Source organism: Anarrhichthys ocellatus, unplaced genomic scaffold (assembly GCF_004355925.1).
Source record: "Anarrhichthys ocellatus isolate YVR2014 unplaced genomic scaffold, GSC_Weel_1.0 scaffold21, whole genome shotgun sequence".
In the NCBI taxonomy this organism is placed as follows: Eukaryota; Metazoa; Chordata; class Actinopteri; order Perciformes; family Anarhichadidae; genus Anarrhichthys; species Anarrhichthys ocellatus.
The window spans coordinates 3,363,425-3,377,264 of NW_022280051.1; the positions used below are offsets into that span (position 1 = coordinate 3,363,425).

At 44.0% G+C, this 13,840-nt stretch overlaps 1 protein-coding gene across 12 annotated transcripts in view; it reads right to left on the minus strand.

Moving 5' to 3' along the window:
• The window catches only part of magi2a (membrane associated guanylate kinase, WW and PDZ domain containing 2a), a 155,307-nt gene that overhangs the window by 50,015 nt on the left and 91,452 nt on the right, over positions 1 to 13,840 (minus strand). For all 12 annotated transcript variants that reach the window (XM_031858855.1, XM_031858854.1, XM_031858851.1 and 9 more), the window contains exons 4-6: positions 9,699 to 9,914; positions 6,340 to 6,550; positions 3,504 to 3,583 (exon numbers count right to left, since the gene is read on the minus strand). In XM_031858855.1, coding sequence (XP_031714715.1) covers positions 3,504 to 3,583; positions 6,340 to 6,550; positions 9,699 to 9,914 — 507 coding nt within the window. The remainder of the gene's footprint in view (positions 1 to 3,503; positions 3,584 to 6,339; positions 6,551 to 9,698; positions 9,915 to 13,840) is intronic.

Sequence of the window (13,840 nt, forward strand, 5' to 3'; positions counted from 1 at the left end):
CCCTACCTCCATATCCGTCTCTTTCCCCCTCCGGCTTGGCGGGCTGGGTGATGGGGGAAGCAACTTTAAGAGTGGGGGAGAATAAAAGCAAACAGCGAGGTTCTGTTTGCCTGTCCTAGTTCTACTCGTCCACCATAACAAGAACAGGAGACAGGAGGACAAGTGGGAGGGGGACAGAGACGGATATGGAGGTAGGGAGAGAAGGTGGGAAAGATGGAGGCAGAGGAAAATATATAGTGTGAGTTATGTAACAACAAGGCGTCTGTGATGTCAACTGCTCCGTCTTCAGTGGAGCCGTCGCTCCTTTGAACGCGCAGGAATGAGCGCGCTGAGCCGAACACACATTTTTTTTCACTGAATCTGTTTGAATGTGTTGCAGCTGACATTCAACATGAGAGAGAACAAGTTGTCTTTACCAGCGGTGGAAGCGTTTACTCACCTACTGCATTTTAGGACAGTTTGGAGGTACTTTACTTGAGTATTTCCATATTGGACTTCTTTATACTATAATTCTATAATATTTCAGAGGGAATTATTGTACTTTTTACTCCACTTTCTTTGCTACAGCTATCACTTGTTAAGCAGGTAAAAACAATATTGCTGAGATGTCCGTTGTAAACATCCATCACAGTTTACAGATCCACTTCCTGCTTGAACTTTGACCTACCGAACTTAGTGCGGTTGTGCGCACACAGTTTTCCTGTGCAATGAAGGATTATTACCAACATTTTGAACACTCTTTTGAATTTTACCTCAAAATAAAGTAGTTTATATAATCTTTAAAAGTACATTTTCATGATAATACTTACATTTTCTACAGCACAAAACATGGTTTTCTTTTTATTGGAGTATTTTGTGGTGTTGCTAAATCTAAGTAAAGGATCTAAATACTTCCTCCACACCTGGTCTTTACTGTGCACCAATGTGTGTTCAACTCCACGCTTAATACTCTCGCTCTGCTCCTCTTCCTCCTCCTCTGAGCCTGTTGTCCCGTCACAGCTCACCCACTCCACCCTGCAATCCTGTTAGCGCTTATCAGAGCATGGCTCGGGTCCAAACACGGACTCACACGTCTACCTTTTCCACCAATCAATAGCAAATTTACAGAGGCAGCTTTTCTCTCCCTAACTGAGCTCAGCTCTCGAGGGTTGGCTGGTGCCACGGGGCCTTTGGAGGTTTTTGGAGGAAACAACACACCTCTCATGTGGCTGCTCACACAAACCCCTTAAACTGGAAACACACTTTTACTGCAGACAGTCGAGAAGACGCGAACGCTGAACAGCTGGGTGAATGCAGAGGTGAAAAAACTGAATGATTATGTCATAAAACAAACGCCTGAATATATGTGAGAACAAGAAATCTTTAAAATCAGGAACAAACATCCCTCTGCAGCCACGCTAGCAGCTCTGTGAAGCTGTACTTACACAGTGATGCTCTGAGCTAAATGCTAACCTCGCCATGTTAGCACGCTCACAATAACAATGCTAACATGCTGATTTTAGCAGGTGTAACGTTTTGCATCTAAATTTAGCGTGTTAGCTTATTAGCTCTACAGCTGAGGTTGACGGTTATGTCATTAGCTTTGCAGGGATTTGGACATAAACCAAAGTATTGGATGAATTCAAATGAAACTGATGGGGCTAAACCAAACGGTAACGGATCACCAACGTTATTACAATTCATCTTCTAACCTGGTCTAGTGTATGGCCGTGAGAGATTCAGTCTGGACCACGAAGGATGAGCGACAGACAAGCTAAAACGTTTATTTTTGCACAAAGACAGTCAGCACCAACTCACTCAGAGTCTGACAGAAAATTATGAATATCTATTGGCCCAACAATGGTCATGTGTGTCTACTCACACACAGACCAGCAGCCACCATTAAGCACTACATTCTAGGACTAACTGGATTAGTTGCCCAACCAGATCAATAACAGTCCTCACAAATATCAGCACACTTCCCCTAGTGGAGTGTCCTTGGTGGATAAATAAGATTGGAAGTGCTGGAGATAAAAGGCAAAATCAAATTTTGAGTAATTCCCCACAGGCGTCTCTGTCTTTGTTTCTCTGTCATTTCATCATGTTGGAGATCTGTCTCCCTTTAATGTCTTAAGCTTGAGAGGCAACGGGGGAGATTCAGCGACAGCACTTTTGAATAAAATGCAAGATCAGGGAAGTAATTCTACTGCAAAGATGAAACAGCCAATGTGTCAACAGGAAGCAGTGCCCGTGTTTAATGCCATCACACACAGTGCAGATGTTTTCAGACCAGGTGCCATTCCTCCTCCTCTGGATTGTTAAGTGATCACCAAAGTTATTACTGTTCATGTTGTTGGGAACACAACTGTCTGTACCAAACTTCACGGCAAACCATCCACTAGATATTTCATTGTGGACCAAAGTGGTGGACTGACTTTGTTTTATTTCAATGGAAATTGAATCATTTGGGGTTTTGGGCTGTTAGTCAGCGACTAAACAAGCAGTTTGATGGCATCGCCTTTGGGTCTGGGAACTGAACATTAAACATTAAAGTAGCACAATGATTAAATGATGATAATAACAATAATTAGCTGCAGACCCACTCAGCACTGAAAGGTCCCACACACCTGGCAGGTTGAAGCAAAAGCAAAGAGTCGTTTGAAAACAGTTTTCAGGAGTGCTTGTCCGTCTCTCTGTCCGCTCGTGTGTCAGCGCCAAATGTATTTTTAGAGAAACTCTATCCGTGTGGTTACACCTTTACCAGGAATATGCACACAAACTCCCCTGCCCTCCCACCATGGACATACACCAAAACACTCAGACTCACAAAAAACACACAAAAAAACCCCCCAACTGTCATTTCTTATTTGCTGTCTCTGTCCATCTCCAAAATCCAGCCCCACTCAGCTCCACTACCTCCCCGTCTATAACTCAGGCGATATATCTCCTCTCGATCGCACACATAAAGAAAAGACGAATCGGGAAGTGGGAGTGAGGGCGAAAGAGATAGATGACACACTCGTATTTATGTACGCTCGTCTAGAAACCCGCTGCATTGACATTCATCCTTTCTCCTTTCTTTCTGGTGTGTGTTTGTCGTGCGCGTGGGCGGGTGAAGGACACTCCACATCTCCCTGAGAATAAAGAAGTCTTTGTAACCTCCAGTCTCTCTGGACCCGGGCTTTAAACACACATATCATGGGGCTTCTTATCCCCAGCGACGGGTGTTGACACACACACACACACACACACACACACACACACACCAACATTTTCACTGCATAACTCCTAAAAAAAAATAAAAAAAATCCTACGCCGGCTCACAACAATCAGAAAATGTCCCTGAAATGAACTGAAGTCTCGTACGAAATCATCTCACTATGCATCTCATCAAATCAACAGGCTAAGGTTTAAATCTTGAAAGATTTATGCTGTGGGGAACTTGTGCAATTAAAATGTATGAACACGAGGAGCAAGGAAATGAGAAGGAAAGGAAAAATAGAAGATAAAGACGCAGTACTCACCATCCTCTTTGCATTCCTCGGGCGGCTTTGCCTTCTTGGCTAGCCTCGGGTCCAGCCACGATGTTGTCTTGGTGTTGTGGCTGTGAAGAGACGACAGAGAGAGAGAGAGAGAGAGAGAGAGAGAGGGAGAGAGAGAGAGAGAGTGAGAGAGAGAGAGGGAGAGAGAGAGTGAGAGGGAGTGTGATAGATGGCGAGAGAGAGGAGACTTGGCAGAAAGAGAGAAGGAGGTCGGTGGATTCTTAATTCGGCCGGAGAATCATTTCAGAGAGGAAAGATGAGACTCTCTTGTGTATCTACCTCTAAAAAGGTGACGACAGAAAAAAAAAAAAAAAAAAAAGCTTTAAGTTAACAAAATGGCAATCGATACTTTTAATTAGCTTACTGTCTCTCATTAGCAGGCAGAGGAGGAGGGGAGGGGAAGGGGAAGGAAAAGATAGAGGGGGGGACTGAGGGAGTAATGGAGGGGAACAGCTGTGAGCTTGGCAGATTCATCCAGAGCCTCAGGCAGAGAGCTGGATCTAGATCAGTTATGATGTGCCAGGGAAACCCGATGCACCTCCACAGTTCAACTGAAGCTGCGGAGCCACAATGGCCTCCCTTCATGGTGACAGTAGGGAGGGCAGGGGAGGTGTACACAAAGGGCCAGCGGTATAGAAACTGAGGTGAGGAGACGAAGGAAGATGATCCCGTAAAGAAGCGTCCTGGTATCTTTGTTCTTTCCAACACTTTCAAGGTCTGCACATGTTGACTTAAACTTATCTACCAACAGAGTTTGTTTTGCAGACAGATCATGGGAATGCACTAATGACAGGAATAACAATCTATGTAAGAAAACAACAACAAAGCTCAAAAATATGAATCTATACAGATGTTAGAGCTGCGTTAATTATGTTTTATTTGACAAAGCAGAGCTGAAAACACAACATCTCATATAGTACCACTTTATAAAGTTGTCCTGGTGAAGGAGTTTTACACAACATGGACAAAATTCACAGTAATCTATCCAATATTTGTTGAGACATTTCACTCAAAAACAAAAATGTCAACCTCGTGGTGGCACCATGGCGTTGAGACGCGTCACCAAAAACGTTGACCTAATGGTGGCGCTAAAAGAAAACTTTGGAAATTCAAATCTGGACCAAAATAGTGGACCAACAGACGGACATTGCCATCCCTAAACACGGATAAAAGTGGGAGATTAAGGCCCGCGCCAAATACAGAGCCAAATAAAGTGCAGTTCAAGGTAAGGTAAAGTCTGTTTAGCTTTTGATTCTGCTCCAAAGCATTTCACTCGTTTCCTTGCTCTTCCTTCCTCTCTTCTATTGCCATACATTACTATTTATAGTATGAATATCCACTTCTACTGCATCTATCCAGTCCTCCCACTCACCTTCTTTTCCCGCCCAGTCTTTACTATTTTTAATCGCTGTGACTTTCTTTTCCTTCCGCCTCCATCTCCCTCCGTTCCTCTCCTCAGCCGCCTCACTTCAAGGGCTGCAGGTAAACAAATTGATCTTGTATGGAGGCCAATCAAAGGCAAGCATCCTCTTGGCGGCTGCTATCACTTTGGCACGGCATCACATACGCCCAGACAAAAAACTGGAAGCTGCAAATTCAGTGGGCTAACTGCATTAGTTGTGTAATGTGCTTGATCGGTGTGGGAGCATGAGATTTGTCTGTTTAGGGGAGGAGACATATGGTGAGTCGTCTGCAGCGGTGGGGGGGAATTAAAAGTCTGCCTCTGTGGCAAGTAGACACGTGCCCGGCTGGATGAAAATCACAGCTGTCTCATTTCTTAGGCGGGTGTTGCTGCGCAGCTTCTCACAGTTTATGATGCGTTCAAGTGCGCCGGGATTCAATCAACGCTATGGAGAAATTTAGCCTAATGACTGGAATGATCAATTGATGCGATAAAAAAAAGCTATTTCTAATAGCAGAATTTCCTGTTATGGCTACAATTAATTGATGCGACACAAGTACACATGTCCACGTCCATGAGCAAATAATTCCCTCACCACCACCACCATACAAACACACAGCTACTCCATTACGCTTAAGTAACAAAGACTCACCTCCAACGGTTTTACTGCGGCTGTAAAAAAGCTAACAACTCCAATGAATTCAACTTAAGAGCTAACAGAGTTCTGTGCAGCAAGGTATGTCTAAGGACCTCTAAATCTCATTAAACCAGCCAGCATTAATTATGGCCTAGTGTGTGTGTGTGTGTGTGTGTGTGTACACAAGGGAATATACAGGAGTAAATTTAGATGTTACCGAGCCCTAATGTAGTAACTCTGGTTCAACTTCATTTTGTTACTGGAGAATGAAAATACTAACTCATGTTGCTGGAACATAAGCAAAGTTGTTCGGGAACAATCACACGGCTGTTTCTTTTAGTTCCACTACTTTAAAGCGGCACTAATCGATATTTAACAGCATCTTTTATCTCACTGCTGTGGTTTTCAGGCCTAAACATTGCTTTGGTTCACTCTCAGCGCATCACTTCCATTTGCAGCAGAGGAGTGAATTGAATGCTACTGTGGCTCCGTGTCTGCTGTATTCCTAAGTAGGCAACAGTTCGCTAACACGTTTGCCTTATCAACTTTATAAGATGGCGATATGTCATTGTTGTGTTTACAGCTTGTTCTGCTGCTTCCAGGTGGCCATAAAAATCAATGACTGCTGCTTTAAAAGTTGCAAAGGAAGATTGCCTTCCATCTGGTGAGTTATATATATTGCAATGAGTTTTATGAACGCCGTAGACTAGAATATCCAGGTGTCATCAGTGATACAGTATGACAGTCCCGGATACAGTTGATGTACCCGTGAAACTTACTCTATGAAGTACACCTCTCCTTTCTCTGTGTATGCCATCTCCCAGTTGTCCGGCAGTGGACCTAGCTCGTCGTTCTCCTCTGGTTTGGGTAGCGTCATTTTCGGGGACTGTCCGTCTTCTTTGGGCGCCTCAGGTGGGGCCTCTGCTGGGATGCTCTGCGGGGCGATGTCCCCCGAGGCGTCTGTGCTCTTGTCCTCATGTTCGCTCGACTCTGAGGTGACAAGAGAGCAGGAATGCGTCAGACACCAGGTTTATCGCTCCGGGGAGGAGAGGGGGATGACGAGGGTGAAGCGGGGATGCGGAGACGTGGGAGGCAGGGAGAAGGAGACTGATTTAGAGTCGGGGGGGTTAGGATGGAGACAGTAAAAAGGAAGGAATGATTAGAGAAAGGTGAGCGAGAGGCGGTGACTCGGGGGGGGGGGGGGGGAGGTCAACAAGACAGAAAGACGAATAAAGCAGAAGAGACAATAAGAGATGGAGAGAGAAGCTGGCTGTGATGCCCTAGTTTGAGTTGTGGCAGCGCATTCATACACTGAGAGAGAAATGGTGTGTATGGAAGAAAGAGAAAGACATGCCAAGTGTGTGTGTGTGTGTGTGTGTGTGTGTGTGTGTGTGCGCTTCCCAGACGAGCGCTGCAGGAGGGAAGTGGAGAAGGGACGAATGAGAGGAAGGGATTGAGAGATAATCTATGGGAGGGAAAAGAGCGAGCTAGCTATCTGCTTAGATCACAGAGCCTGCTGCGCTCTATTGATTCCCCTTCAGCTCTCCTGGTCAGCCCACACTCTGTCCGTCTACAGAGGAAAAACTCCTCCTGAGCTGAGCGCAGCAGCCCACTTTAGGATCCAACACGCCTCACTGCACAGCATAGAGTTATCGAGCATCTCCACACCGCCGATAGGAATCAGTTCAAAATGTTTCCAGCATTTTCTCTCGGCGCAAAGGAGTGCGGCGGGTGTCATCTGCATCATTTGGAATAACTGCAGATAAGAACTGGGCACTGGGCAAGCTGAGATGCTCAGATAAAGATCCCAGTAGTGCTAAATCTAAGTCTGGAGAGTAACTGAGCTTGTTACTCTACTATAAACTGAACATGAAGATAGACAGCATGAAAGCTCCCCTAAAAGTGAAGCCAAATTATCTGTATCGCCCCCTGCTGGCTGGAAGTAAACAGCTTGTGTGGATGCATCAGAGAGCTATGCAGTATCATGATGCAAGTGCCTTAGCTAGCTACAGTAGACGTAAGGTAATAAGATAATCCTCTGACATGCTGATATGCATCTAGTACGACGAGCTCTGTCTCTACGGGTCATAAAGTACCTCCGTGTTAGCGGCTGGGACATGAGCCATATGAAAAAGTTAAGATGGCTTTTGTTCATTTAGGTAGTTGTTATCACGCTGATGGATGTTCAAGTGGTCTTTTTTCTGATAAGTTTGGTTTTAATCAGTTATTTGATGCGATATATAAATCATGATTGACAGTTGAAGAAAGCGGAGACGCGTCATCCATCTCTATATCTAGTCTACAGTCTCAGACCCTCAGGACCACAAGGAATAATTTACCCGAGGAGATCAGGTGAGCAAAAACATTGCCTTCTATAAATAACTGGAAATCTAATTATATTAATTGGCATTTCTGTAATTTTCTATTTCACCTTTAAATTACTTATTTTATCGATTATCTTTTTCGATAACCTTTTTCACATCTTTTAATTTTACATTCACAGTAAATCTTGTTTTTATCTAATTCCCTGCATCTGAATCATCCTCTACTTAATAAACATGAAGAAAGGTGTCATATACTGTACATAACGTTTTATTACTGTTACATATAAAAGTCATTTTATGTTGTCATTTTACAACTAGGGTTAATCTTGTTCTCAATATAACTGTGCGTTTAACTAAGCAGTGTGTCTTTCCTGTCTTATATTCTGTAACAGTAGGAAAAGTGTCATAATGGTCTTAAAAGTTGTGTTATTGTTACATTTTCATCGACAGTAAGTCTGTAATTCTCTTGTTTTTATCTCATTTCCTGCACTTAAATGATCCTATAAACGTTTAATACACATAAAGTAATTTTTTCACATTTAGGGTAAATCTTGTTTTTAATCTTGTTTGCATTTAATTATTCAGTCCCTCTTTCCTTTCTTTTATTGTGTAAAGCACCGAGTGAAGATTAGTAAAAGTGTCACACATTGTATATAAAGTTGTATTATTGTAAGTAAGCCTGCAATTTCTTCTTCTTCTTCTTCTTATAGTAACTGCTTTGTAAACATTTAAAGATGCCATATAAATAACGTTTTATTACCATATCGTACAGCATGCATGTATTTCTCTCTATAATTAAGCGTCCTACCTTGTTTGAGCTCCCTGCGGTATGAAAACAAGAATACTTCTGCCCAACGCTGTGACTCCGTTGTGTTGTGACTGCTGTGAGAGACGCGCTTGTCCTGAGGCTACGGAACCAGCTCAGAAAGTCACAGGACCAAAGCATGGCTTTGGATTTGGAATCAGAAAAATCAAACTCATAAAGCCTCTTTTATGATTCATGTGATCACGGGATGCATTCAGAGGGTTTGTTTGTGTGTAAAGCGCGTGTGTGTGCGTGTGTGTGTGTGTGTGTGTGTGTGTGCCTACTTTGATATCCAAACAATGCAAGAAAAAAATAACGTAAAGTTGATACTGGAGTTTCGTATTCAGCCTTGTTCAGAATGCTGTTGTTTAAGGAAGCACAAAGAAAGGCCCCTCTCTATTATTTATGCTTCAAGATGTTTGGCCTCGTGGCGTGCTTTGTTAAATGTCACTCCCGCCTATTTTCAGGATTTACAGAGAACGCTTTGGACACAGCTGAATCACAAGTGAGAGAAAACACTTAATAAAAATGTCCCTTGTTTATTAAAGAGGCCGCAGGCTCCTGTTGATTTGGAGAGCAACGGACTACGTGTGTACGCCCTGCGGCTATCTGGTGCTCGGTAATGACACCTAATAAATGATTCCGCATTCTAGAGAGAAACGCCACTAATGCTTTAATCATAACACGTCTGGTGTGAGAGTGAATTATAATTCACAGTTTACATATCATGCCACTACACTGCACATAAAGATATTTTGTGCAGCCAATTAAAAGTGATAATCTGCCATGAAATCTGGGTTTTTTTCCGAGAAAAAACATGTAAAAGCAATCTGTTGCTGTCTCTGTTGCCAGGCAACCACTCCCGGAGCCCAGACTTAAAACAAGAACTGCTGCGGATCGGATCGGCCCGACCCGGAGCGTGACCTCGGGACCGGGCTGTCACGGCGAGGCGTCTGCCTGGAGAGACCTCGGGCCTCAGCGCACCGCGGAGGTCGTGTTTGGGGCTGACCTGGGGTGACAGCGACGCCGTTGCCGTTGATGGCGGGTCTCTCCTCCTCCTCCTCCTCGGGGGGCTCGATGCCGGCTTTCTCCATGTTGCTGACCGACTTGTTACGCTTCCTCTTGCCCTCGGAGGTGGGTCTGGCGCCCGGCAGCAGCTGGTCCGTTACATTTAGCAGCAGAGCGCTGGGCTCGGCCGGAGGCTTCGGGGTGCCGTAGAAGTTATCTGGAACAGAGAGGAGGAAGAGTTGTGGGACATCTAGAGGCATTTTATGTGCTTGTTGCTTTCATCTTTTATTTTTAGCCAAATGTCTGTCTGTTCGTGTGTCTGTCTACCACTGTGGTCTTAAAGGGATGCTTCACCCCAAAGTCAAAAATGCATATTTTTCCTCTTAGTGCTTTTTAATTTTTTGTTGCAAATTTGAACTGCTAACCATCAGCATGTTAGCATGGTCCCTGTCAGCGTGTTTAGCACCTTTGTGCCTCAGTACAGCCTCATAAAGCTGCTAGCATGGCTGCAGACTCCTCTCATCTTATTCCCTTTACTCTAAAGTGTAACAAGACAATACGTTGTTATCAAGAGGGAACAAGGACACACACGATGACTAAACTCTGCATTTACATTTACATATATATATATATATCTGTACTAAAGGAAAACACAGAGCAATAAAGATAAATCCAAAGCACATGATGTAAATGCAAAGAGAAGAGGCCTGAAGATCAAAGACATGAGGATGAGAGGAACAGTAGAGGAGGTCCGTGACACCTCTGCACCAGCTACAGGGAGGACGAGGGGCTCCTGACAGCCCGTCAAACTCCACGTTGAAGCCAGCTGACCCATGAACACACAAGCTGGGGGCTCAAGATCACGTCTTACAATATTAACGATAAAATCTGCACAAAGCAAAGTAACGCTCGCCAACAAAGACTCTTTAACGTGCACAGATCTGTCCGTCCATCTTTTCCTCTGCACATCAATCACTTACTTGTCTGACATATGGTTGAATCTCTATGTTTCGGTCTCTGGTCAGAGGCAACGACCCACCTTTGAGAACTGTTTTCCACTTGGCTCGGACTCAACAGCCCATTCCAGACTTTTACGTCGACTTTACATTTTACTGTCCTCCGTTTGTCTCCCGACAGCAGCCCTCAGTCTCCATAAGTCATTGTTAAAACCACATAACTTCTCCTTTATATGAACATTTTCTTTCTGTGGACTATTTTCTTCTAAAAAGGAATGCTGCCAGCTGAGTCTGTACTGTAACTGTGCGACTGCTTCTGGAAAGACATTTAAATGTTACGCTTTTCAAATGAGAACAAATTAAATTCCATTCACATTTTTTGTATTGCTCTGGCAGCAGAAACAGCAGCGGATATATCAGAACCCGAGCAAATCAAACCGACTCTGTCTGCATGGGGGTAAATAAGGAAGTTGTGTTGTATTTTTACGAGTGAACTGACCCTTCAAAAGGTTTCTATGTTTCCTGAAGAAGGCACACGACTCTCGTGCTTGTGAAACATTTGGAGTGAAATAACTCCAAAAGATATTGTAGTCAAGCTAGTAGTCGGAGTCAAAATGTGACATTTGGGAGGTTTTCACACAACAGCAGCAGGGTTTTGTGCTTGAGTCACAGATCATGTCGTCCAAAGTCTGAACGACGCTCTTTTCTTTTAAAAGATCAGACGCTACTCGTCTCTGAGGCTATTGTTTTTAAATCCGCGAGCATGAAAGAAAGAGAATCGGCTGAGGGGACATCCGCCACAGTTCAGGTCTGCAGTAGTAGACCTGAACTAGCTGTAGCTATCCCTTCAGCTCCACTCAAGAGCGGACGTATCGAACGCGAGGAGACAATGTGTGTGTTCACTGGGCTCCAGCATTAGAGACTGACGCAGACAGCTTTGGGAACAAGAAAATCCAGATAGATTAAAAAATAACATAAATTGGAAACATAGAGTTCACGTTCTGGAGAACATGAAGACTGCAATGAAAAATGGAGGAGAGGAGCTGTGAACAGATTAGGGCGACTGTCGGGATTAGAAGCCCCGAACCACAGACGCAAATCCCGGAGCCTTAACGAGCCTGAAGATTTGCCTCCGAGGAGAAATAAAGAGCGAGTCCGAGCGAGTCCGAGCGTTAACTTAAATCACCCGCAGCAGCAGCACAGAAACCTGCACTTTGAAGTTCCGGTAAGTGGGGGAATCGCTGTCACATCAGACACGCCGCACTGATTTCCGTCTAGACTCTCGCTCACATGCTGAGAAAAACGGAGAAAAAGAAATTAAAGTCTCAATTTACAAAATCCAATGATTCGGGGTATGACAAAGAAATGCGAATCAGCATCAACAACATTTAGAGACAAGATCATCACATTTTCTTTGATGCTTTTATATTTTTAGACAGAAAATCAAAATGGAAAGTGGTTTTTTTTTTTGCTTCTTTTCATCGTTCTGTCTGGACACTAAGAGCCTGATGGATGAAGGATCCTAACACACACATTTTTAATTTAGAGGAATCACTTAGCAAGGATGTAAAATATGTTCAACACAAACACTTGAGCTCGGACCAATAGCGCTCTAGTTCAGGGGTCCGTGGACCCCCCTACAGGACAGAACACTTCCTCTTTTCAGCCGAAATACACGAGGCCTGTTTCACCGTGATAAACAAAACCACATTTCAGTTTGAATCATGTTAACAACACTTTGATTCTTTTAAACACAGGGTAATTGTATTCAAATTGCATTTGGACTCAACTTGACACCCTTTATACATTTCAAGTAATTGATATTAAAAGCTTTCATGAATTGAACCGTAACAAGACTGGCGTAGTCCTAATAAATCCAGACGTTTAAAATAACCAATTTAAACTTGTTGCTGCGTGTCACAATCATATCAGAGCTCCTGCAGGTCCAAAGCTGGCAGTACTGGACACAGCAGGCTTGTTTTATTGACGCAAATGTTCTCCATCTGTATATGTGCACTTTTTAATGATCCAGCACAGTTTTATAATTCAAAACAAATCATTTTGATGACCCCCATGGACCTGGAGAACAGGTCTACTAGAACATGTGACTGCTACCTGAACTAAAGAACTCGATTTCGAGCCACAACAAACGAGATTTCTCAGACAGAAGGTTCACAAAATGTAAAGGTATGTGCCATAACATTGTAATATTGCTAAATTATCCCCCATGCTTCTTGCTGTGTTCTCAAGAAACATTGAGGATACCATTGAAAGGGAAGAAAGAAATATTCACAAAATACTGCCGTTATTCCTCCCACAGAGGAATAACAATGAGATGTCAGGAGTTCATTCTCTCTAAAGGACACTCGCAGCGGGACGTGAACCTGAGAGCTTCCAGTTCTTTCTAATAACCAGCTAGAACCTTTCTTCTGCTCCGACGGCAAAAATGATCCTCAATGCAGCTTTCCTTTTACGTTTCACCCCTTCTGCTTTCCCTCCACGTCTAATTGGCCTTTAAATGATAAAAATAATATAAAACGCTCCACGGCGGCCGAGTGACCACGCAGAAGAAACTCTCATCTCCATCTCCCCGAGGAAGGCAGCACCCATCGCTGAAAGGATCTAATGATGCTTCTGGAAACCGACCGTTAAATTGGCCATCTGCCATTTTTCTATCCCCCCCCCCCCCCTGTGCTTCCTGCAGTGGAGTCAGTTGGGAGAGGAGAAAGTTAGCTACTGTGTGTTATGATGGCGGGGGTCTCCTGAGCTTTAGAAGCGGCTAAAGGCAGACCGAGGGCTGCATTTATTCGAGTGGTTTAAAAACCCAAGCCTCGGACCACAGGAGAGAGGGGATTGATAGTGTCTGTTTGTTTTGATTAGCCTCTGCAGCTCAGGACCGAGCCAAGAGAGAGCCAGCATTGAAGGTACTGCATCCGTGTGTGTGTGTGTGTGTGTGCTGGCTTCTCTTCATTCAGATATTGCAGAAGACTCCTTTTAGTGTCCTACATGACTGATGACACTCTCGTCTCCACAAAGCCAAAAGATGGATGGGTGGAAGCACACTTGCAGCGTGCGGACGTGGAGTGATGAGCCCGTCTCAGCATTCATTCAAACCGCTGTCACTCACTCACTCACTCACTGAGAGAGAGAGAGAGAGAGAGAGAGAGAGAGAGAGAGAGAGAGAGAG